The following is a 26,070-nucleotide window of genomic DNA, read 5'->3' on the forward strand; positions in this document are numbered from 1 at the left end:
ACTGAGGGCAAAGTTCCCGCTTCTGCAGCACAAAAACAGAGATTCAAATTCCTTTTTAATATGCATGAAACAAGGGATGAAGTTCTTACTTCATGTAAAACCCCAGCCTCTACACCAATCACTTTATAAGAGATCCAGTGAAACTTTTGTAGATACTTTGAACTTCAGATAATGCCTCAAGATTCCGTTCACTTCCCAAGCCGTGGAAACTCCTCTGGGAACAGTGCAAGGCGTCGACAGTTTGGACAGGTTCTCTCCTGGCCAAATACCCACTGCTTAATACACTGAAAGGACAAAGTTCAAGTCTCTACATCAACATAAAAATAGTCCAAATACTAAAACTTTCAAAGTTTTAGTCCCTTAATTTTCTTTTTTTTTGGTATTATTTTGCTAAACAATTGATCTGAAGAATGACAACTGAACTTTGTTTGTCGTAATCTACTTGCTAGTTTAAATTCACTCAAACAGTGGCACGGAACAGAAAATATCTTTGTACTTGACACTATTCTAAAATTATCTGATGTATGAAAATTATGAAATTTATCTAATTGCGAGACTGCTGCACCTCCCTGTCTAGATTTGGACTTTTCTTTTGATCACTTTGAATCTTCCTCAGATTCCTAGGCTTTAAATGTTAGGCCCTTAGCATCTTTGAGGAGTCCTAGAACTAAAACTGTCAATGGGTTCATGACCTTGTTCACATCATGGTCTTTATTTGAGAAATGGTCAAGACTGACCTTTGACCTTAATCTTGACCAATGACCATCAAAATCTAGTCAGGTGTGAGGTGATGCTATGGGGTTCATTGGTTCTTGTTTACAAGCAGAAGTGGTCAAAGGCAATCAAAGGTGACCATTGAATTTTTAACCTTTAACCTTTTTACCCACTAATGACCACTAAAATCTCATCAGAGGTTGGGTGATGCATTTTTGACTTGCTTTTGTCCTTATATATCAGAATAAGAGGTCCCACAGGGATCTCGGCATCCACCATAGTTTGATCTTTATTTGTTGAATCTTATTTAATGACAAGAAATTTGAAAATTTCTTTGCAGAAATAATGATAATAATCTGTAACTGCCAAATCCAAGGTGGTCTCCTGGAAGCCTTTTTTGTTCTGATCAGTTCCAAAATCAAATGGGCACAGCTAGAGACCGTGGGGAGGGAACCTACATGTGAAATTCGAGAGATTCATCATGTACTTCTCAAGAAATAGCAAAGAAATATGCCCACTATGCAATTACACACGATACTTACCCCAGCATGGAAGACATGTCCACATTCAAGAGTCTTGGTCTCCTCCAGGTCCAGTGCATCATGACAAATAACACAGATCTCCTCTTCATCATCCATCAATGGGAAATCTTTGGAAGGCTGTCAAAATCAGACATTCAACTTGAGAGTGACAGTCACACTGATTATATACTGTGGAAAAGAAATAGTGGACAGACAACAAGTCTGACAGTTACTGAGGGTGAAGGAGTAAAGAAGATAATGATCTTGTATTTCATTGGTACATGTATATGATTTCACTATAATTATGTTCTCATGTCAACTTAAATGTCATTAAGGGTAGAAATTCACAATTCCATGAGATATCTTTTGTTTCTGTTATTTATTTCTACAGTGGTCCAGTGTGACCTTTGACATTTAACTTTGACTGATGATAACCGAAATCTAACCAAGGGTAAAATTTGATGGTGTGATGTTTTGGTGTAAATGAGTCAAATCTGTTGAGGGGTTCATGAGATATTTTGTACACAAGCTTTTACCTTTTGACCAATGGCACTAAAAATCTGATCTGGGGTACAATTTTATAGTGTGATCACGATACGAGTATGAACTTAATCTATCCAGGATTCATGAAGAGTTTATATTATTTTACATTCTCAACAGTTAAGGTCTGCATCCCTGTGAGGTGAAAGCATGTGTTGAGTGCATTTTTGTGGGAAGTTGCTATATATTCATATTAGCCTCCTTATGATAGTATAGAACGGAGACTGACTTTATAGTGCTATCACTATGAAGTATACTACTGAAGGCATCCAGCTAGATACTCCATCCAGTCACATTAGACTGACAACAAGCAAACTAACCATCACAACACCACACTGCTGAGTGTTAATAAGGGAGAAGTAACAACTATCTTAAAGGACTGCCATGCCTCTTTCATGCAAAAACCTATCTCACATGGGCAAACTATCAACTAAATGCCAAATCTTAGCAAGTGTAAAAGAATAAATAAAGAAAATAAAAAAGAATTGTAAATTATACAAATGCCTTCATGGTTCCACCTTGACTTCTATATAATCAAGTGCAATAAAGAGGGCCAAGGAACAAGAGATCCCAGAGGGATCTTGATGCCCAACATTGTTTGATATTTATTTGTTCTTCAAAGGTTGGATCCCTTCTTTTCTCTTCTCTGTTTTTGCTCTTAATGATAAGAAATTTGAACAGCCAAATCCAAGACGGTTGCCTGGAAGCCATTTTGTTTTGCTTATCAGTTCCAAAGTCAAATGGGCAAAACTAGGAACCATGGGGAACCTACATATGAACTTTGAGAAAGATCCATCAAGTACTTCTCAAAAAATACCAAATTGTTTACGGACAGACAGATGACATACCATAAACATAGAGCGATTTGAATGGCCCACCGTCTGATGATGGTGGGCTGATGAAGTCACTAAAGTTTTGACAAGGATTTCAAAAATAGTAATGGCGAAATTGCCCTTACAACATGAAACACTAACTCCTCCAACATATTTGGTCTTTTTGTGAGTGAGTGATATTTGATCAAAATTCCCCAAGAAATTAAACTGCTAGAACATTCAAATGATTTTTCTAATACACTAACGGTTTCAGTGCACCAAATATTGTTGTCGAATTATCTGATTCAGTGTCTGAAGTGTATACAGTGAAAATTTCAGAAAAATTGAGAACTGATAAAATCGCTATTTAAAGGCTTGAGCAAAGTTACAATATTTCAAGAAACTGCATGGTAAGAAGATAATACCATTTTAGAACGATCCTTGTTACATATTATCTCTACAAAACTTTTTCATCCAAAGCTAACTTCTAAGCTAACAACTAGAAAGCTTACAAGAAGTGTTATGTTACATTTGTAAGTTACATACAGAAACATTTCTACACCGTATCCTCAGTAGTCACCACGAGAAGATGAAATAGTTGTTTTTAAGAAGAGAACAGTTCAGATCCAGAATCAAGTTTTGCATGGACAGGCAGTCAGGTGTACAAAGTGATTACTATTTTCATAATTCCCTTTACTGAGATGGGTGAATAATAAAGTTAGCAGTTCTGCTCACATAGATATAGTAACCCCTGCATCAAGACCTTTCTTCAAAAGAGAATTTTTAAGCGTGACTCTACATACAACTTAAGTGAGTATAATTGTTCTCTTATTAAGACCAAGGTTAGTGCAATCATCAGCAAACGTACCTGTATCACACTTGCAGAGAGTGGCTTGAAATTTAATGTCTTTCCTGGTCCAGGTACAGCAGTCTTTCCAGTGATTGGTGTCTTTTTTAAGGCTTTCTGAGAGGTAGGGGTAGGTGACGGGTTTTTCTGTTAAGAAATCTATCCATGTTTACATATGTACATAAAACTGCAGTATTTATTTTCACAAGAACTTGTTTTGACAAATTTTAATGCAAAATGACGGACAAATAACATTTGGATAAACCACAAGGAATATTTTTGGGATATAAATGACCTACCAGTACATCGATTGACAAATATACTTTTCTACCAAAAAATGAATCGGACATTTGTAATTTATCAAAACTCATAATACAATTCATAACAAATATTACCACACAAGAAGACTTTCCATACAGATATTCAGCAACTTTCAGCCAACTAATGATGGAAGTCTTAATAAAGAGTGACAGGGTGAGTGATATATGCTTCTGGCCATGAAATGAAACAATGGCTAAAATGTTTATATTTAGTAATATTTAGTAGGGACAAAAAAAACCCAATGTTTTTCTTATTTTAAGAAAAATTGCCAGAGATTCATGCAATCAGATAGCTTCCCATCTGAAATTAACTGGTTTACCTGTTTTGGATTGGTCTGATAATGGTGTCGCCTTGCAATGAAGACCTGTCGTGACTTAGTAATAATCTGTTTCATATTCATACCACTGAGTCCCTTGGTTTCCTTTCTCACTTCTGTGATCAACTCAATGATACGTTCCCTGAAAATGTACATAAATTACTGTCATCTTCACGTGGTTTGTTCACGGAAAATATTGTAAGAAATAATTGTGTTTTACTTTAAAGAAATTCATTAGATAGATCATCTTTTATTTCAGTACAAAAAATAGCACAAATCACAAGCCAAAGGTATTTTGGTAGCTTTTTTCTCTGCATTACATTACATCATCTTAAGAAATGACAAACTCCATGGAACTGAACATGAAATACATTGTACTACCCTCTAGGAAATACATTGTACTACCCTCTAGGGCTCTTTAAATACTACAAAGACATACACTGTATAAACACATTGCAAAACAAATATATGTGCTAAGCAATTGCAACATTAACTCATCTTAATTTTAAAAAAATAACATTTACCTTTTTGTAGTGTCAACTATAACCTCTAGCAGTGTGATTCATCACTTAACAGAAATGTTTACTCACCTGCTGAGAGTAGTAAACACTTCAGACATCTTGGTGACCAGTTTCTCAAAATTGTTACTTTTAGATGAAGATACATCTGAGCCAGACTTTCGCCTAGGTCGCTCAGCTTCAGTTTTCTTCTTCTCTTTCTTCTTTTTACTAACCTACAATGGAATAAATATTTACGTATGATGACAGTAACTGGGTTTAATAGTCATTCTAATTAAACTTTTCAGCTTTCAAAACACTGATGATGACCAAATTCATGTTGAATATGCTCTTCCTAGCTAAGCCTAACAGCCAACAACTTCAGCATTAAAACTGAATACCAAGTATTTCATGGTACAGTACCTATCTTATTGGTCAAAGCATTCGACTTGTTTCATGGGTCAAAGCATTCTACTTATTTCATTGGTGAAAGCCTTCTACTTGTTTCATTGGTGAAAGCATTCTACTTGTTTCATGGGTCAAAGCCTTCTACTTGTTTCATGGGTCAAAGCATTCTACTTGTTTCATTGGTCAAAGCATTCTACTTGTTTCATTGGTCAAAGCATTCTACTTGTTTCATTGGTCAAAGCATTCTACTTGTTTCATGACTCCAAGCATTCTACTGATTCCATTTCTCAAAGCATGCAGCCTATTTCAAGGCTCCAAACATTTGAAATATTCCATTGCTTCAGGCATTCTATCATAATCACTCTAACATCTTCATAGATACAAGCATTCAAACTGTTCCATTGTTCCATCAAACATTCACTGCTTTATGGCTCCAAGCCTTCAATTTCTTTCCTAGGTATAAGCATTGTAACATTATCAATAACAAGCTTAAAATTCTATTTGTTGTAGGTTATTGTGCCATTATTGTATTTATCACTTTCCCCAATCAAGAGTCAGGAAGATGCGTTTAAATAAACAAAGGTTATGCATATGTTTGGCAATAATGAAAAAAGTCTTACTTTCAGGTAGCATTCATATTCAGTTAAAAACAAAGAAAAAAATCCCCAAGAGATCCCAGAAAAAAAATCAGTTTTGTGGACACTTGATTTGGAGGATAAATATAATTTAACTAATCTACTTATACCAATTGTCACATCTTGTGGAATTCATGGATTGACCAAAATATCAAGAGATCCCTGAAGGATCTTGGTGCCCACCATTGTTTGATATTTATATGCTCTTTGAAAGTTGGATCTTTTCCCTTTTTTTTTTTTACTTCTCTTCTGTTTTTAGTCTCAATGATAAGACATTTGAACCTTCCTTTGCAGAAATAGCAATGATAACCTTTACCTGCCAAATCAAAAATGGCTGCCTGAAAGCCATCTTTTTTCTTCTTTTCAATTCAAAAATAAAACAAGCACAAGGAGAGACCAAAGGGAACATAGGTATGAAATTTGAGAAATATTCATTCAGTACTTCTTAAGAAATAGCAATAACAACCTTTACTAGGCAAAATTCAAGATGGCTGCCTGTTGGCCATTTTGTTTTTCCGTCCCAAAATCAAATTGGCACAACTATGGATCAAGGGGAATCAACAAATTTAAGAAAGATTAATCAATTACTTATCAAGATATAGCGATAACAATCTTTCAAAGTTAAAATCTAAGATTGTCTTCTGTGGGCCATTTTGTTTTTCTGATCAGTCCCAAAAGAAAATTGGCACAACTGAGACCAAGGAGAATCTACAGCTGAAATTTAAGAAAGATCCATCTTTAACTTCTCTAGACTGGCAATAACAAACTTTCCAAGTAAAAATCCAAGATTGATGCCATTCAGCCATTTTGTTTTTCTGATCAGTCCCAAAATTACACGGGCACAAGTAGAGACCAAAGGAAATCTACATATGAAATTTGAGAAAGATCCATTTCTTGCATTTCAAAAAATAGCGATAACATACTGCATTGAAAAAATCAAAGATGGCAGCCTGTTGGCCATTTTATTGTTTTGATCAGTTCCAAAATCAAATTGGCACAACTAGGGACCAAAGAGAACTTAAATATGCAATTTGAGGAAGATCCATCTAGTACTTCTCAGAAAAAAGCAATAACAAATATTGTTTACAAACGGACGATGGACCACAGATGCAGAGCTATCTGAATAGAACACGATCAGTTTATCTGATAATCTAAAAAATAGGTTAACTATTGATAGTGATCATAATTATTAATGTGAAAATATGCTATCAACCCATAGTTATCAAGAGCAAAGATATCACAGACGTTGATAAGTCGACCTAACGTTACTAAATTTCATTCAAGGTCAATATTACCTGGTGCCAATCCTCGCCTTCTCCATCAGAAATATGGTCTAGATCACAAGATGTCTTTGATGTTTTGGAAGTCAGAGGTATGGCTGACATTCCAGATGTCCCATCATTATTTGTATCTGTAAAGTAGTGTTCAATTTAAGCAGTTAAAAGCAGAACTTCTCAAACAAATTTAGTTTTCCTGAAATTGACAGACCGCAAGTCATTATTACCCATGTACTTTATTGTATTCCCTACGCAGTAAGCCAAAGGGCCAACATATTACTCAAAGTCAAGGGGTAAACTTTCCACTGAAGAATGAAATAGCAATTGTTGATGCTTTTAATGAACAGTAAAAATAATGTATGAGTGGGCTTATTACCAGGCATCACTTTAATGTAGATAAACACGGTAATGCAGTTTGTCAATATCATTACCAAACCAACATAATTCATAATCACCCAGAAGTAGCTCACATTCATATTATCTTTTTTTTGCATCATTGTTTGCAAATATGTCCTGAAAAAACATTTATATAGAAATAACTAAAGACATTGTGAAAGCAACTTAAATCCTGACAGATGTTCCCCGTTATCAATCTGTCAAGATAATAACCCAAGTCTGTATTTTGGAGAAACACATTTAAGACAGTAGATAACATTATGTTTAGGCTATTCATAACTGTATTTATCTTGGAATAAACTCATATATCCAACATATAATTCTGTCTTTTCATGATGAAGAGTTATCTGCTCTTATCATCAGTGGACACACAAATTTTTGTGATAGTACCCTTAAAAACAAATGATACAACAGCCATGGGCTTATTGCTGGATAAAATGGATGAGATGTCAGATGTTAATGTGATGCTTCTCTTATACATAAGGAGTATACGTTGTACTTCATAAATACTACCAATACAAAAGCTTGATGCAATTACCATAGCGACAGGCATAATTAAGTTCACATAAATTCCAAATTTGCAGTGTAAGTTTTACAAATTAATGTTGAATAAGTATATGGAAACACCCTCTTACATAATTTTTTCCAGAACTACGCTTGTATTTTAAAACACATTTTGATAGAAATGCATTATTAATCTTTAATTTATCAAAATAAGATCACACAAGAATTTTATTTATCAGAATACATCACTTTGTGAAATATGATAAGTACATTTTTAACAAGAATAATGAAAGTTAAGCACACTAGGAAATGGTACCAGACACTTCACTTAGCTCAATCATATTCATATACACATATATGTGCTCACTTGCCAAGACTCATTGTTTTCTTAAATTTTCAATCAATTCTTTATTTTTTTTTCACATTCATCAGAATTCCTAGAAACTGTATTTCTTAAAATCAATTTGTTCAACACATCAAATAAAATATTACACCATTGTTGTCAATTTTTTTTTAAAAAGGGTTAAATCATGTAAGTTTTTGTCTTGTAGTTTCTCCAACACGTAAAAAAATTTATGAGTTTGACAAGTAGGGCATATGTCTACATAACATGTACACTACTCATTAACACAAGGACATGACACAAATTCCGAATCCATCATCCATATATAGGCATTATAAGTGCAAAAGGTTGTAACTTCGGAGAAGGAAAAACAGCTTTTTTTTTATTGAAAATTATGTTTTTGGATATTCTAATGGTTGTACATCTTAGTAACATATGCATGACCTTTAAGAGAAATGTTTTCTGTTTCCAATGGATGCTTGATTAACAAACACGGCCAATTATAACCCAATTAATTCATGACAATTTTATGTTTTGAGTGCTGTGTTTCAAGATTTAACCTCCTAACAAAAGCAAGATGTACGTCCCTGATATAAGCAAATAAGACAACGTAATAAATGCTTTCAAATTATCTTTTTTATACCATATCATAATCAATTTTCAAAGGAAATTTGAAATTTTGTACGATTAATCGTTAATGATTTTTGAATTATTTAATATAATCATTGGTGACATAAAGGATAGCTCTTGTTGAAGAAAGTAAGTACTTCGATGTTAATATGGGATTTCTACAACATACAAGATATAAAAACATCAAAGAAGATTATGTATGGACATGGTCATAGGCACTGTATACCACACCAAATGAAAATTTTTGGACTGCAGCTCTGAAGTACCTATTAGCGACAAAGACCGGGAAATGTCTACCAAGCCATTTCTACATTAATTTCCAAATTCATCAGATCATAACTTCGTCAATACTTGGCCAATCTCATTCATAAAATATTCATTGGAAAGATAACACATTTCTCTTAAAGGTATACCTTATAAAGATATATGGTCATTTGAATATCAAAAACGTAACTTTTAAAACCTTGTTCCCTTTTTTTGTTCACTAAAATACCTAGACTGAGGGTTGGGAATTCATGCCGAGTCCCTGTGCCCATTAAGGTTAAAGACACCACTGTAAGAGTTAAGGGACAAAAAGATACACTTCAAAGCTAGAGTATTCCTCCTGTATATACCAGGTACATGCAGATAAAACAACCCTACATTACTCTTGGTTAGTAATGCCCTACATATATGCTACATGATCCTTCAATTGTTTTAATAATCAATATTCCATACAGGATACAGATGTTACACATACTTATACAACAATGTTGCGTACAATATACAGTACACTAACTATTATAATGCTATCATTAAAAAAAAACAGATTTTACACACAGTAGACCTTATCTGGTTTGAAGCTGACACTTTCTGTGATTGGTTATGCAATATGCAAAGTTCAGGCTGCAGTTTCATCTCCCAAAATATAAATTCAATTTCATTAGAAAAAGCTGTGGATTCAAGAAAATTTACTCAACATATCAAAAATTTATAAATTTATAAACCTCCAAGCAAAGACTTAATCATTAACAGAGAAAAGGACCAACAATTGAAAAGTCTAAGTGTGACAAAATGTAAGTGCTACTTGCTTGTAATTATGTTTATAAAAGAGGTATAAAATCCTATTATTTCTACAACTAAAAATGCTTGAAGGACCAAACTGTTCTACGCACTACAAGTATCATCAACATGAGTTAAAAATTTAGCTATAAATTATACATTTTTTAAAGATATTAGAGTTAGAAAGCAAATCTTAGATATAGATCCCTGCTATCTTGATACCAGTGCTACAAGCTGTACTTCAAACTACACTATTTTGTGCATTCTATAAATAGAACCAAGTGAAATAAAATACCAAGCCAGAATAGTATATATTACCCTCTCCCACATCTTTATCATCTGGTAAGTCAAAGTCATCTAGATGTTTGAAATCTCATCTAGATGAAGATTCTTCACAGGAGCTGTGCAAAGAGCCAGATTGACAAGCGGTTCCTGAATCTTCTAGAATCTTGTTCCTGACCACAGAATGATTTGAGGGTGACTGGTTAAAATTGAGCTACTGCTCAACTTTCTGACTGTAATTAACTGTGGAAGCTGTATTAGAATGTGACGAATCGTGACGTAAGGTGCATCCCACCGATCATTCTTACCTGACTGATCTGTTGGCTTCTTTGATGGCAAACCAGGAGGCAGGTTAGTCTTGGATACTTCCGACATCAACGATGCCTTTGTTTTCTCAGCTGGCCGAACCTTTCGGAAATCATGATAAAATGGTTTTGGGTCTGGGTCTACTTCATCTTCCCAGTTTTCCTCACCAACAGAATTAGGTGTAGTACGTCTGAAGGTTTCCCTGCTTGATTGGCTACTTTCTGATGTAAGCTTGTGTCGAGGGGTCATGTTTTTGGACACATTATGAGCTAAGTTGGAATGTACAGAATCCATATTCTTTGAACTAGAATATTCTTGTTTTTCAAATGAATCTGGGAATACAGGCGATGCTTTCAGTTCATGGACAACAGGTTGGTCAACATGCTGAAAGTTGTCCAACAGAGATTTCTGTTTCTGGGTGATTTTATTTTCTACAGAAGCTTTACGAACTACAGTTCTACTGTTTCTGGTGTGCTTCTGTTCACTTTGTGAAATGTCTTTGGATTCACTTCCATTCATTTTCGTCAAATCACTAACTGTTTTCAAAAACTTTTTGGTCTGTCCGCTTAAGTCTTCCATGCTGATATTGGGAAAACTCTGAAACTTTTCACTTAGTGTTTGATCAGTGTCTGTCAGATTAGCCAACCCCGGTGGCTGACGTGATACTGTCACACTTGAACTGTTAATCACACACTGTTCATTGATCAAAGATGGCGGTCTCAAAGTTATCTCTGTTTGACAATTATCAATATTTGGCAAATGAGAAGATATCGGTAATCTAGAAGATTCTGTGCTCTTCAGACAATCTGAGCTGGAATAATTGCTTTTGTCACAAGTTGGTTTTTGTTGGGAAGTATTATCACTGTCTTTGTCTGAAGCTACTGTTTTACTGGCATCTATGTAATTTTGAAGAACCTGGGTTTGTTGCACAGCAACTGCTTCAAGCAACAAAGGATCAGCAGCCAAATGTGGGTATGCCTGTCGCAGTTGAACAGTCACTGCCTGGTGCAGACCTGGGTCAACAGATGTCTGGTCTAGTGTACCTATAGTTTGACCGGTACTTGTAACAGTAGAAGACATAGTGTTTGCTGGTACAGGTGAACTTCCTCTCCTCTGTCCTTGTACTTTTGTAGAAGTGACTGGATCCAACTTCTGTCCAAGGGAATTTGATATTTGTACAGGTGGTACTGTGGATACAGTTCGACTAGATACCGATGTTGTGATATATCCAGTTGCAGAAGAGACACTTCCCAGGGCTGGGGAGGTTTGTCTTATCATATTTGAATGAAAAAGCGGATTGCCCTGGTAAGCTGATGTTGGCATCTTCGTCATCTGTGGCCGAGGTAGTAGTGGAGTTTTTGTGTTTGATATAACAGGAGAAAAAGGTACTGTGGCCTGTCCTGGAATAACCTGCAGATATGGAAGCATGCTTGGCTGGACTTGATGAACCTGGGAGTAAGAAGGCATATTTGGCTGAGGTGGACGGACCTGGAGGTAGGGGTTACCTTTTGGATTCAGAGGATGGGCCTGTGGGTACAGCACCAATGACTGTTGCCCTGGGATAATTCTGGGTGTGGCCATTATAGGAGGTCCTGTCATCAAAGAAGCTAGCTGGACAGAAGAAACATTCTGTCTGTTAATTAAAGTCTGGGTTGAGATTGTGCTTCCACAATGTGAGGTGTTGATGAAAGATGCGGGGAGATGAGAGACAGGTAAAGGGCCAAGTATACTAGAGACAGATGATGTTTCATTTGAGACTGTGGTTATGTTGCTCTTTTGTTTCTCACTCACAAGAGATGGTCCATTTAAGACTGTGGTAATGCTGCTCTTTTGTTTCTCACTCACAAGAGATGGTCCATTTAAGACTGTGGTAATGCTGCTGCTTTTTGTCCCTGTGTTTAATGTGAGCACACTTGAGAATGAGGTAAAGCTGCTGTTTTTTGTGTTTGTAATAGCTCCAGATGAGTCTTTTGGAAACTTCTGTGTTTCAAAGACACTTGTTGAGAGTGCATGTGCAGATTTTAAATCACTTGTTACATCAGGTTTGTCTGACAACACCATCCAGCATCCAGAGTCCAGCGAATCTGATACTGAAGATTGCAGAGCAACATTTGAACAATCTCTGTATGATTTCTTCCTATTTGTGTAATTGTCTATGGAAACATTTATCTGATTTTTCACACTGTTTGAATTCTGATCGCTTCCATGGTCAAGAAGATCATGTTTTTTAAGTAGTGTTGTTTTTGAGAGTCTAGGAGGAGAGACAGCACCATCAATATCATTCATGTTCATCACAGATTTTGGCATCAGATCAGTGACATCAGTGATCTCTGTTGTGGCCTGTAAAACAGGAAACAATCACACATTATTGAAGACAAAAAAATCCTTATTAGAGTGGTTCATATTCTGTCAACAGTGTAAAGACAATTTAAATTAAGAAAACTTCACATAATTTGAATGATTTTGACAAGGCTCTCTGGTGATATGTTGGTATATGAAAAAAAGAGGAAAATTTAACTATTAATTTGCCTATTTTTCTTCTTATCTTCCCATCCATTTCAAAATTAAATCTTGAAGGGATATCTCAATTCGTTCATGAGAAATTTACAAAACCAACATGTCAAAAAAGACAAAAAAAGGAAATAGGATGTCTTGTAATGTTTAATTAAAGAATGAAAACATACACTGACCTGTCAAATTCAAAATGCTAACCAGGTGGCCATATTGTTTTTCTGAGTCTTCTCCAAATTAAATAAGTACATATCAGGAAAAATTAACACTACAAATTGTATAGTGAGTATAAGATCAGACTAGCACCCCACTAAAAAACCAGACAAGACCAAAAACATCCATGGAGATATCATTAATACCATTACATAACAGCATTATCATAATGGTTGTAAATACTTTTAAAACAGAAGTTGTCTGCCTTTGTTTTCTATTCTCCTTCAACTTCTCCTCTATAACAATATCTTCTTCTGCATTACTGATAGGAGCATCACTTCCAGAACCTTGGGTTGATGTGAAATTGAAAGAGTGAGGAAGATTTGTTTGGAATGCTGCTGTGGACTTTTGCTGATAACTGTTGACTTTGGTGTTTATCTTTGCTGGGCGTTTCCTTCCCAAATCATGAAGTGATTTGTCTTCTTCAAGAGTATATGCATCCCAAAATGAACGTTTAGTACCCACATTTTGTGTGCATGATTTTTGAACAACCTGAAAATGGTCAAACTCAGTATTTCAATAAAGAGAATTATTTTTCAACCTTCCAGAATATTGTGAAGCAAAAACATTTCTTAATTAGAATCATTCTGAGATCTCAAGACTACTATGTTCACTATTGATCCATACTGATTCCATGATTCTGATATTTTGTTATCTTTTCTCTTCAAGGTGTTATGGCATTTTTTGTGTTGACATGTTTATGAATTATGTGGAAATAATGCTGAAGAAGAAGAACTTCAAAATTAAATTTTAGAATGCTCTATACAGTGCTTCCTGATAAATAACTGTTATGAAGTGTCAAAAGTCATTCTGGTCAACATCTGACCATAAACTACATATATGGCAACCTTACAAGGACCTTTCTTAGCAAAATTAGTGACTGAAATTGGGGACGCTCTTTAAGGGGTTTTTTCATTTGTGGTTAAGAATTCACTGTATTAATTTGCTGGAAATTTGTTGTCTTGCTGAAATTGTGAAAGTTAGCTGCGTGATAAATGAGAAACAAAAACATAAATAGATCTATGCGATAACAATTTTCATTTGAAGTGATGGGATAGCTTGACCGGCAAAGCTTACATGTTTGTTCACAGCAATGATATTTTGGCCTCCAACAGGTATTGACACCGTAAACTGAGGGACAGATTTGAAAACATTCCCAGCAGCAAGATGTGCATCATAACTCATCACTTGATTCTGAAACATGTAAGCATTACAAAATTGACAGAACTTGTATAATAATCTTAACATATGAAAACTTCTTAGTAAAATATATCTGGCAGCAGTACAGGAGAGACTTTGCAACACATTTATATTTAAATAGGGAAATTTCTTCAAAGGAGATTATTATGATTTGTATGTTGAAGTTCAATGAAAACTTGAGGCCAAATGGGCTTGAATGTCCAGCTTAAAAAGACCTTGTCATTTCTTCAAAACTTAAAATCCCATTTCCCAGGCATTCATCTACACATATACCATGACCTAGGGACTTTTTATTATTGAAGTGCGGAAATTAAAACTTCATGACTGATTTGACCCCTGTTATCTTATAAGTGAGTCAGGGTCATTCATTTGATCAAACTTGTTATCCATTTATTCCAGCATGCTACAGGACCAATATCAGTACCTGGAGCCTTTTGATCATTGAAAATAAGACATTCAAATATTTTAAGACATTTGACACCTGTGACATTAAAATTGGGCCAAGGTCATTCATTTGAACATACATGTTAACCCTTTATCACAACATGGTACAGAACCAATAGCAGTACCTTGGACCCTTTAGCTATTGAGATAAAAGTTACCTATAGATATTTGACCAGTGACATTTAAATTGGTTAAGGTCATTAAATTTATCAAATTTGGTAGCCCTTAATCAAAGCATGCTACAGGCCTATTATCATTACCCTGTGACTTTTGGATATTCAGAAGAATTAGTTTTAAGATTTTGACACATTTGACACTGGCAACATTGACAACTGTTTAAGGTAATTCATTTGAACACACTTTGTAGCACTTAATCCAGCATGCTACAAGCCACATATCAGTACCATGAAACCTGTGATATTCAGATAAATCAGTTAAAGGAAATGTTGACAAAAGACAAAAGGACAATATTTTTAATTACCGACACTGCTGACACTGTGCCAAGGCATTTCTGACATTTATGCTTCAAATTAATCCAAGAGACAGTGTAGCAAATCAATTTTGAACATTCCAAATGAGCAATCAGTATACTAATGAAAATTTTACAATCTGTTTGTTGAAGACTACTATCAATTTTGTATATAGGAAGGTCAATGGGTCCCTATAGTGGACATGTAATCAAACAAGATATACAATGGTCATATATTGCCATCAGCCTTGTATGACTTTAAAGAGACTACAGGAGACATACCATAGTTACAATTAATATGATCCAATACAACTACATGAACTATGAATTTAATTTCACTATACTCTTGCAATGAAAAGGTCACACATCATTAAATCTAGACTATCAATGATGTAGTTTCCAAAACATTTAGTACAAGAGGTCACCAAGATGTAGACCTTGCCATTCAGTAAATTTTCATTGAGAAACTATCACATTTTTCCATACTAATGAGGTATTCATGGTGTAAGAGTTGAGATGGCGTACAGAAGATCACCTGTATAATGTTGATTTCAATTTTCAGACTTGTAACCCTGTCCTCTATGACTTTATCCAGAGGTTCGCCTCTCCTGCAAATGACAAAGTGTATAATCACTAGCATGTATCTACACGCTTCGGTTAGTGAACAAAATCTCAATTTTTGAGCATACTTTTCATGTAATATCTTTGCATATACCTGAAATATTTAAGAAAACAAAACATTTCATTATGTTACCACTAACTTAACACAGAAATAATTCAACATCAGTAACTACACTGAAGGCCATGAAGAGAACATTTACTCACACTTTTAGATCTTAAAAGTACCCAGTATATGTGTCAGTAATAAAACCATTATATTGATTAACACTATCGATATTTGATCAAGATAAACTTTGTCTAAGCTAAGATAAATTTGATTTTCTGCCTTACATATTCTGAAACATATGCTTGCTTCTTTCTAGTTCTTGAATTTGTCTCTTTAGCTCCTGAGCGCAAACTGCTCCTCGGAGATGCAGCAGCTCCCGCTGAAGAAATTAAGCAAGTGAACAAATCAGATATATACATACAACAGGAAATTCTCCATCCATTCACATATCTCATGTAATGCTACTATTATAATTCCATATTACCATTGAGCAACTTAATGCTAAGGTATATTTAAATACAAGAAGCAAATGGGCCTTTAGGGTCATCTGACTATAAAGACCTATAAATGAAAGAGGCCAATTAGGCCTAAAGTAAATTTCTCAATTACACTACAGCTTTCATAGAACACATTGGAAGGTTTATAAAGACATTTTCTGCAAAGTTAAAATCATCTTCTTTACACATTCACTTCACAAATGCCATTATTCTGGACATATTACTTGTTGAAAAAGCATGCAATAGGCCCAATATCAAGACCCTTGGCCTTTTGGTTATCGAGAAGAATTTACTACAGCATTTCAATACATTTCACACCTGTGACCTTGACAGTTGGTCAAGGTGAACAAAATTGGTAGCCCTTCATCCAGGCATGTTACAGGCCAATAGCATCACCTAGGGCCTTTTGATTATTTAGAAGAAGTCGTTTAAACATTTTAACATATTTAACCCCATTGACCCTGAAAGCAGGTAAAGGTCCTTCATATTCACAAATTTGGTAGCCCTTCATCTCATCATGCTACAGGCTCAATATCAACACCTTGGGTCTTTTGGTTATTGAAAAGTAGTTTAAATAGTTTAATATATATGACCCCTGTGACCTTGAGTGTGGATTAAGGTAATTCATCTTAACAACCTCGGCAGCCCTTCATTTCATCATGCTAAAGGCCCAATATCAGCACCATAACCTTTTGGTTATTGAGGAGAAGTTGTTTAAGGATTTTAACATATTTGACCTATGTGACCTCGAAAGTAAGTCAAGGTCATTCATATTAACAAACTTGATGCCCTTTATCCTATGATGTTACAGGCCCAATATCAGTACCCTGAACCTTCTGGTTATTGAGAAGTAATATGAACAGAAAGTTTACCCATGGCAGACAGCGCACGACAATGGATAAAACAACATGGCTATAGGTCATCCTGACCCTTCGTGTCAGATATCTAAAAATTCTAAATGTCAACATATATTTCCATAAATTTCTATAAATCCTCATTTATTCATTATTTTCATTAACATTTTCTGTTTTAAAACAGCTACTGAAATGGTTATTCTAAATATATTCTATTGATGCTTACACTTGTATCTTACCCCATATAGTTGTACCTGCACGCAACTTCTTCCAAGAATCAATACTTTCAATTTGCTGTCAAAAGATTGAAATTTTCAACTGTCAGAATATGTATACAGAAACTTACTTGTGTAGCTATCAGGCTCTCAAGGTAGTCAGTAACAGGTTTTGTCATAATTTTCTTGTCAACAGTGCAGGCATCCAGGTCATGAGGTTTGACAAGTCCCCCAAATGACTTTTTGTCCTGAGATTCAGTCTGAGTGCCTTGTTCACTGTAAGTACCCCTTTCAGTCACAAAATAATCATTGTCATTTGAGAAACAGGAATCCATGGTATTAATGCAAACTTCACGAGTGTCACAACTAGCAGTCTCTGTGATGCTATCCACCTGTTGAATCCTGTGAGTGTTACTGGCTACATCCTTGTACTCTTTCCCTTCTGTCTGACAGGATTCCTCCTTGGTGGTCCGTTTAACATCCTGTACGTTAAATGGCTGAAAAGCAGGTGCATCTGGTCTCATGAAAGTCTTATTTTTCAGATACCTCCGTGGTTTGAATTCTGGAGAGATTGGATTTAATTGTGACGCACTATCACTGTAATCACTGGACTGTTCTGTACTCTCTGAATCACAATGAAATCTTTTCCCATTCATAACATTATCACTACAGTGGTTGGAGTTTTCATCTTTACTCTTGATATTTTGATTCCAGGCCATGTCCCAGGAGCTAGACAATACTAATGACGGCTCTGAAATTTGGTCCACTGGCTCCTCTTTCGAATCATGATCACCTACATCAATGTGATGACTGATCTGTTTGTCATCTGCTTCATCCTGATCTTTGAAGTTTTGGAGATAGCCTTCTACCAAGTCAAGCTTTTCAGAATCTGTTTTATCCTCACAACAGCTATTGTTATTTACCTCAACATCTGCCAGTTCTTCTTTAACATGTGCTGGATGATATCCTCCTGACAAGCCATTTTGCTCTGCGACCGCTTCACAAGCCTTTATGATAATTGTTTTTACAAATTCTTCAACAAGGACATCAAATGTACCATTACTTTTTTGTTCTTGTTTCAATTCCTCTGAACCAACACTCGTCATAATGGTTTTACACAGTTCTGATTCAAAAGTCGGATGATCAGGCAATTTCTTCTGTGCACCAGTTTTCTTGTTTTTTTGTGATGGCATTACTGCTTCCAAAACATAGTTCCTGAAAATTCCGATCTCTTCATCAGAAGTACTAGATGCATTCTCATCCTGAACAGTGATGAAATATTCACCTGTGTGGTCCAGGGAGCTTGTACAACTTCCTTTAGACCATGAATTAGCAGTAATTGAAATGACTTCATCCTTATTTTTTTCCTTTAATTCATGTTCCACACTTTCACTGTACACAACACATCCATTGATATCCTCTGAGGTCATCAAGTACTGATTAGATATTTTTCCAATGTTTTTTGCATAATAATTCTGTTCATAAATATTTTCATCAGAACTTTTTCCAGGTTCTGTTTTACTCATGGTACTGACAGTGTCAGAATCTGATATAGACTGCTGAGAAACATTTGTACACTTTATGCTTGCCTCAGTGGACGTAGTGGCACTATCATCACTCTCATTACTCTCTTCTGGTTCAATATGTGTCATTTGGAATAACATTTCAGGTACTTTTTCTCCTTTAACTTCCATATCATTCATGCTGGAAGTAAGATCATCACACAAAACCTGCCTTTGCTTTCCAGCACTGGCAAGTCCCTCTGCCCTAGTACAAATTTCAATTCCATACAATGATGCCTTGGCTTTGAAAACATCCTCTGCTGATGAAGAAGATGCTGCTATACCTTGACCTGAGTCTGAAATATGAATGTTAAAAATACTGTAAAAATAATGTTTGTAAAGATGAATTTTAGTCCTAATAATTATGTAAGAACATGCCTATATTTGCATTTGATTGCAATTTAGCCCTTTCAGCAGGATGTTTATTTAAGATATCTATCTTTTAGACCTCTCCTTGCTTAAAACTATGCCTTGTGATGTTACAACTGAACTGAAATAACACACTTACTTTTTATCGCTAATGAATATTGTATCCTACAGAGCAAAGATTGAATCCAGAGTGACAACTCCTGACAAAATTGGTCTACAGCAACAAATTCCGTTACCTTTCACAAACATTGACTGGTCATCTGGATAGCTTAGTGTGAGGCCATTTGTGGTGTCAGGTTTGGTTGTCAGTTCAGTGGATTCTCTGTAAAATAAAAGGATGAGATTAACATCTGACATAAAGACGGTAACCTAATGATAGCCCAAACCAAAAATGTAACGCAATGAAGTTCTCATGGAGGATGTACAACAGTGTTGATAATTTTTTATGAACTTTTAATAAATGGTATTACAATTGCTGTTTTCCACAGAGTATATTTGTAAGTAGCAAACATGAATAAGGTATTTGTCACAGGAACCAGGACCCACACTATGAGACAGCTCCACCAATCAATGTTTCAGAGGTTCTTTACAAAGTAATCTAGACTTTTGTCATAATTATTTCTTTTTCCATTGATCATAACACATGAAATGTAAATGAAGTATTGAACTACACATCCTATACTGCTTATGATGCACAGCGCTCAAACACTATATAATTATTTTTCATATTAATATTATTTAATATAAAACTGACACTAAAACTACAGCATTTTAATGGATAAGTTTGTGGATCTAAGTACCATCTTTATAATAAATAATATTATCTTGGTAGAACCTGTAAATAGTCACGTACTTAGAATATCATATGTACAAGATAAATATGTTTTGTGATGATTTGATAATGGAACCAGTATTATCTCACCCAAGGGATGGCGCTGAAACATTAAATGTTTGTATAGGAGACTTCAACGTGGGAGGCGTCATGGGGTGTTGTGGGCATGTCTGGGGTGATGAGACACTCATCACCTCTGGACCATTCTGGTATTGATGAAACAGTGATTGAATCTGGTACTGTTTGGGTCTATCTTGGTAAATCTGATTACCCTCTGTTTGGAACCCTCCTTGGTACCTGGGGTCCCCTCCTCCATTATACTGCTGATTGTTATGGGCTGGAGGAGACGGGCTTGTGTAGGACTGATAGGCCAGAGCAGTTGGATTTATTTCAATCCTTGTAGATGGTCGAGGGGCAACTTCTGCATAGGTACCTAAAAATATTGTCTCATGAATACAATGTTATAATGTAACTTTAATGACCATAGATAACTTAATTACAAAATTAATTTTTGTTTAGTTCAATAAAGATTTATAAAAATGCTTGAATTTATTTGATCTTCTATCTAATCTACAATAAACAAGGTTTTCCAGACAATACCAGTACCTACTTGTTGTTGAAGTTGTAAGAAAGGCAAACATAAAAGGAAATCTAGAGTGATTTAGTCTGTTTTATGAGCAAACCTCTCCATTGGAAATATATGTTAAATGTCTAAATTATTCCCCACAGATCTTATGCAGATTATGTCATTGCCAAGATCAGGTCAAGTAGACTTAAAAAAACTCCAGTGTTGTTTGTTTAGACTTTGCCATGTAAGATGTAAAACAAATGGGTGATGATTCATGATCATCAAAGTTAAATATCCGTCTGTTGGCCAATTTGTTTTTCTGATCAGTCTCAAAATTTCAGTGGCACAACTAGAGACCAAGGGAAACCTACAAATGAGATTTGAGAGAGGTCCATCAAGTACTTCTCAAGAAATAGAAAAAAAAAACTTTCAAAGTCAAAATCCAAGATGGCCCCCTTTTGGCCAGTTTGTTATTCTGATCAAACCCAAAATTACATGGGCACAACTTGAGACCAAGAGGAACCTACATTTGAAATTTACTTACTTTTCAAGACATAGTGATAACAGACTTCATTAAAAACAATCCAAGATGGCTGCCTATCGGCCATTTTGATTTTTTGATCAGGCCCAAAATCAAATGGGCACAACTAGAGACCAAGGAGAACCTACATATGACAGATGAGAAAGATCCATCTTGCACTTCTCAAGATATTGTGAAAACAATAACTGTGTATGAACGGATGGACAGATGACGGATCACAGATGCACAGCGATTAATAAATAAATAAACATATGAAAAACAGGGCACTAGAAAGTTTTTATCTGTTACAGAAAACATTGTACTGGTTTGACAGTTTCGTTTTTATCCTTCCTGAAGATGCAAGCAACCAAGTTAAATGTTTTCATGTTTTGTGTAAACACACTACTTTTTTAATGTACAGGTAAGTCACTTCTACAGAATGGTGACACTAATTAAGAAGTCAACCTTTAATTGGATAATTAAACACTTAATTAATCGCCAGTGACCAAGAGTTGTGTGAACAATGGACCGAAACGCCATAATTAGCCATGTGTTACGCACAGGTGTCTTTCTACATATATATACGTATTGACAGATTTTATCAGATGACATGCTGATGTTTTGACAAAAATTAATTTTGAGACAACGAATGACTTTTCCCTTGCTTTACAATTGAAGGGACTAAAAAATCGCTTTGACTAAACCGAAATTTTGACTCAATGAAATTTGAGTCATCCAAACTAAAATTACAAAGATAGAGAAGGAAAAAAATGAGACTTGATATTATTTTGAGTGATTTGGAGACAACCCGTTTCAACAGTATATGTTGGAATGAAAGGAATTTTAAGATTCATTTGTAAATTTAAATGCAAAACACAATCTGCATGCAAAAGTCACTCAAGAGGTGTTAAAATATGCATGTTATTTAATTAGAATCATCATGAATCATACATGTTTCTGCATTAATGGGAACACTGATTTTATTGACAAATAGGAGGAATACATTGCAATTTAACTATGATATAATGTAGATTTACAGAATCATGCATCAGACAAAATGCTTAACCTAAAGGACTCCTGTTAAAGTAGAACATTTTGTTGCAATTGTATCTTACCTACAGAAAAATGACAATTTGTAAACTGAGTTTTACTTTGGGCTCTAGTCCTTATAACTTACCTTGTAGATTCTGAGGTTGGAAAAATGTTGATGGCTGTATTTGCATATACTGTTGTCCACTGGGATTTGCAATGTATCCTGGACTGGTGATTGGCAAGTACCCAGATCCTGTTGGCCTCCCAGCTCCCTGTGCTCCAGGATGGGACACAATGGTTTGGAAGTACGTCATGGTGAATAGGATCACCAGGGTGTATACAACTCTACAACATCAAACCAATCTGAAAGTAAAACAAAACTTCAAAATTTTTTTCACAAAAATTTTCAATAACATGATATATAAACAAATATTCTGAATACATGCATTGTTGCACTTCATTTTTTTTCTGCCAATTCCTTTTAATTTCAATGGCCATGCATGGCTGATATAAGATTTGTGACTACAGAAATTATTTTGACTGAAAGAAGGAAACCTTCAGTCTTATATCCTGAAATTATTCTAAAATCTGTATCATGTCTCCTAAGGATGTAATGACCTGTATCAAAACTAAGTATGCTTAAGCCCAAGTTCTGCCCAACCTATGATTTTAAGTATGAGCATGTACAGAATGTAAATATGTACACTACAGCTAGGAATATGTATACATTTATCTTAATTCTTGAATAACACTTATTTAGTTGACATATCTTTCTAAAGTTTAAGTCGAAATTTATAAACTTTTATATTTCAACTTTTGGCACAATCAAAAGTGGTCCTAGGTTCAAACTATAAAACATGTTGTGGAAACAAACATCTCTTCATAATATAAACTTTGACTGTTATCCCTTTATGCACTTTGCATGATTAAAAGATGAAACAATCATCCATTGTCTCGGAAAATGTCAAGTGGATCAGACACTCCCTAAGAGATTTAAGTCTCTAATAGATCATTACATAACCATTTGCTTTTAACAAAAACTTCATTGGAATGGTATCAGAAACTTGCAATCTCACTGATAATGCAATATTTCATGTTATCAAGTTTTATATCTGCAAATCTAGATGCACAACTGCACACTGCTATGCACTCATCAATAGCACCATTTACCATTATACAGCTCAAATTACCCACTTAAGAACTTTTAGTCAGGTTGAAGAAATTGAAATTTTTTAAAACTTCTTAGAAATCTCTACATGTCTCTGTTAATACAGGTGTTATCAAAATATTTTATAGTATTAATGAGTTAAGTTTTATCTATCTATTATACAAGTTTTGCTCTCTGTCCATTCAATGATAATTTTCTTTTTTTTTCTATGATTGTAGAGCATTTAACCACATAATCATATTTGCATAAGTGTAAGGGTGCACAAAGTCGCAGAAGAAAATAGTTCGTGTTGTTTCACCTAAATTTCAAGATATTTTGACCACATCAACGTTTAGACGACAGAATGTTACACAGCGCCGTTTACACACGCAACAAATGCAATTGTTATCAGCAATAAGCCCCGGTCACAGGTCCGAATTGTTAACGATGATTTCTGCACTTATTCTGTTTACAACTTGACAGAATACGTAATACTGGTCTAAATGGGTATGACATATGACGGCGTGTAAGTACAACACGAACGTAAACTGTATTTACGCTATTTCGTGAGGACCAAACTTGACGTGTTCATATCATGCTCAGCGCGTTTGTGAATAGATGAAGCGTGACGATGAAAACAAGCTCAAACTTCAAAAACTTTCATGTATGGTAGATAAGTTAATTAAAGAATAAAACATAACTGAAATATCATATCTGATTAATTTTCTTAAGTACTTTCCGCTAGGTAATCGTCAGTGCGTACTGTAACAAATTATCATTTTCAGAGTTACTCGTCATCTTTTACCTTGTTTTGGTAGCACCATTCTTGAATTTTAGCGCGACCTGCTCACACGTTCGACCGGAAGTGAATGATAAAATATAGTCCTACAATGTATACCTAAAAAAATCTGTAAAGTTGTTCAAGTAACATCGAAATTTATCCTGAATCTGTTGGTATATTGTGCCACACGAATTTAGCTTTTGTTGTCTTAATAATGATGTCAGAATGTTTCAAATATTTTCCCGCCATGTGTCATTCACAGTGGCTTGTTTACATTTGGTGGAGCAGACGGATGAGAAGGAGCCAGTCAACCGCTGTCAGCGAAATATGGTATAGTCCATGTCTTACCAAGCTATTTTTGTTTTGTTGCCCAAGAAGTTTGTAGATTTACCTTATGATGATAACTTCATGACCGAATCCCCTTGTTCTACCACTATCCACAAGCTTAGATGCTAAACAATATAGTTACTTCCCTTTTCCTGCATGTTTTCCCAATTAGACTTGCACAAGTCTCTTAGTATGATTTCCAGTTAATAATTGCAGGTTGTGATAGATGTGGCGAGAAATACCTTAACTGGAAGTTCGAACTTCTCAAATAATCGGTGACATGATGTTAACTTGGAAATACAAATCACTTAATGAAGCATTATAGCAAACACTTGAAGTGACTAAATCAGAGGACACTTGAAGTGACTAAATCAGAGGTCACTTGAAGTGACTAAATCAGAGGTCCACTGTATCCCAACTCTTGGAACATACAGTATTAGTGGTTTCAGCATTAAATTAAAACTATTTTGATACCTACCAAACGTTATACCCTTATAAGGAGAAAATGAATCTCATTCTGACTTCAGTGGACATTATCAAGATTTGAGAGATGGAAAAAAAAATGCTATGATTACTTTTTTGTATGAGTGAGGGATGCTTTTATGAACTCATCCTAATAAAATCATCCTATGTCTGTGGTCTGTCATTCAGTCATTCATCTGTCCATATATATCTTTGATATTTCTTGAGAGGCACTGGATGGGTCTTTCTGAAATTTCATTTGAATATTCCACATGGTCCCTAATTGAGCCCTTTTGATATTGAGACTCGTGATATAAAAAAACAATGGATTTTGACAATGATAGATTTTAATGCTTTTTCTTGAGAAGAACTGTAAGGTTCTTTTGAAAATTTCGTATGTAGATTACTCTTGGTTAATAGTTGTGCCCTTTTGATTTTGGGAATGATTAAAAGAACAAAATTGCTGATAGGCAGCCATCTTATAATTTGACAATGAAATTTTGCTATCACTATTTCTTGAGAAGAACTAAACTTTCTCATATTTCTAACATATGTCTTTCTTGGTCCTTAGTTGTGCCCACTTGATTTTGGTGAATGATCAGAACAATCAAATGGCTGGCGGGTGGTCATCTTAAGATTTTTGGCAATGAATGTTTGCTCTATATTTATTGAGTATTGGACTGATTTTTCTCAAATTTCACATGAATGTTCCCTTTGGTTACCAGTTGTACCCTTTTTGATTTTACATCTGATCAGAAAAATGCAAAATGTTATTATAATTTGATAATTTCTTGTGCAATTTACTTGTTTCCTTCAATTTTAGATGGGGTTCTTTTTCTGATTTAAGCAAGAAAATTGGCCACATAAGATTTGAATAAAGAAAAACCTACACATTTTGGGAATTATCAAAAAATATTGAATATTTTCATATGGGAATTTGACAACTTCATTATTGCCCCAAAAAGTTCTTACAGAAATACTTGATTGTCTGAACTGATCCTTTTTAAATT

General features: G+C 34.9%; 1 protein-coding gene and 1 pseudogene across 1 annotated transcript; both read right to left on the bottom strand.

Moving 5' to 3' along the window:
- Positions 1-188: 188 nt before the first annotated feature.
- LOC132562718 (uncharacterized) lies at positions 189-17,795 on the bottom strand (annotated as a pseudogene).
- Positions 17,796-17,844: 49 nt separating this feature from the next.
- Positions 17,845-22,657, bottom strand: LOC132562719 (uncharacterized). The gene is made up of 6 exons (XM_060227477.1): positions 22,489-22,657; positions 20,314-20,656; positions 19,628-19,713; positions 18,996-19,318; positions 17,912-18,935; positions 17,845-17,852 (listed from the first exon to the last, which is right to left on the bottom strand). Exons 1-6 carry the CDS (start codon positions 22,655-22,657, stop codon positions 17,845-17,847), a joined length of 1,953 nt encoding a protein of 650 aa, XP_060083460.1.
- Between the last annotated feature and the right edge of the window lie 3,413 nt (positions 22,658-26,070).

The sequence above is a fragment of the Ylistrum balloti genome, unplaced genomic scaffold (genome assembly GCF_031769215.1).
Source record: "Ylistrum balloti isolate Yb309-2 unplaced genomic scaffold, AGI_CSIRO_Ybal_v1 Utg371490, whole genome shotgun sequence".
NCBI classification, from domain to species: Eukaryota; Metazoa; Mollusca; class Bivalvia; order Pectinida; family Pectinidae; genus Ylistrum; species Ylistrum balloti.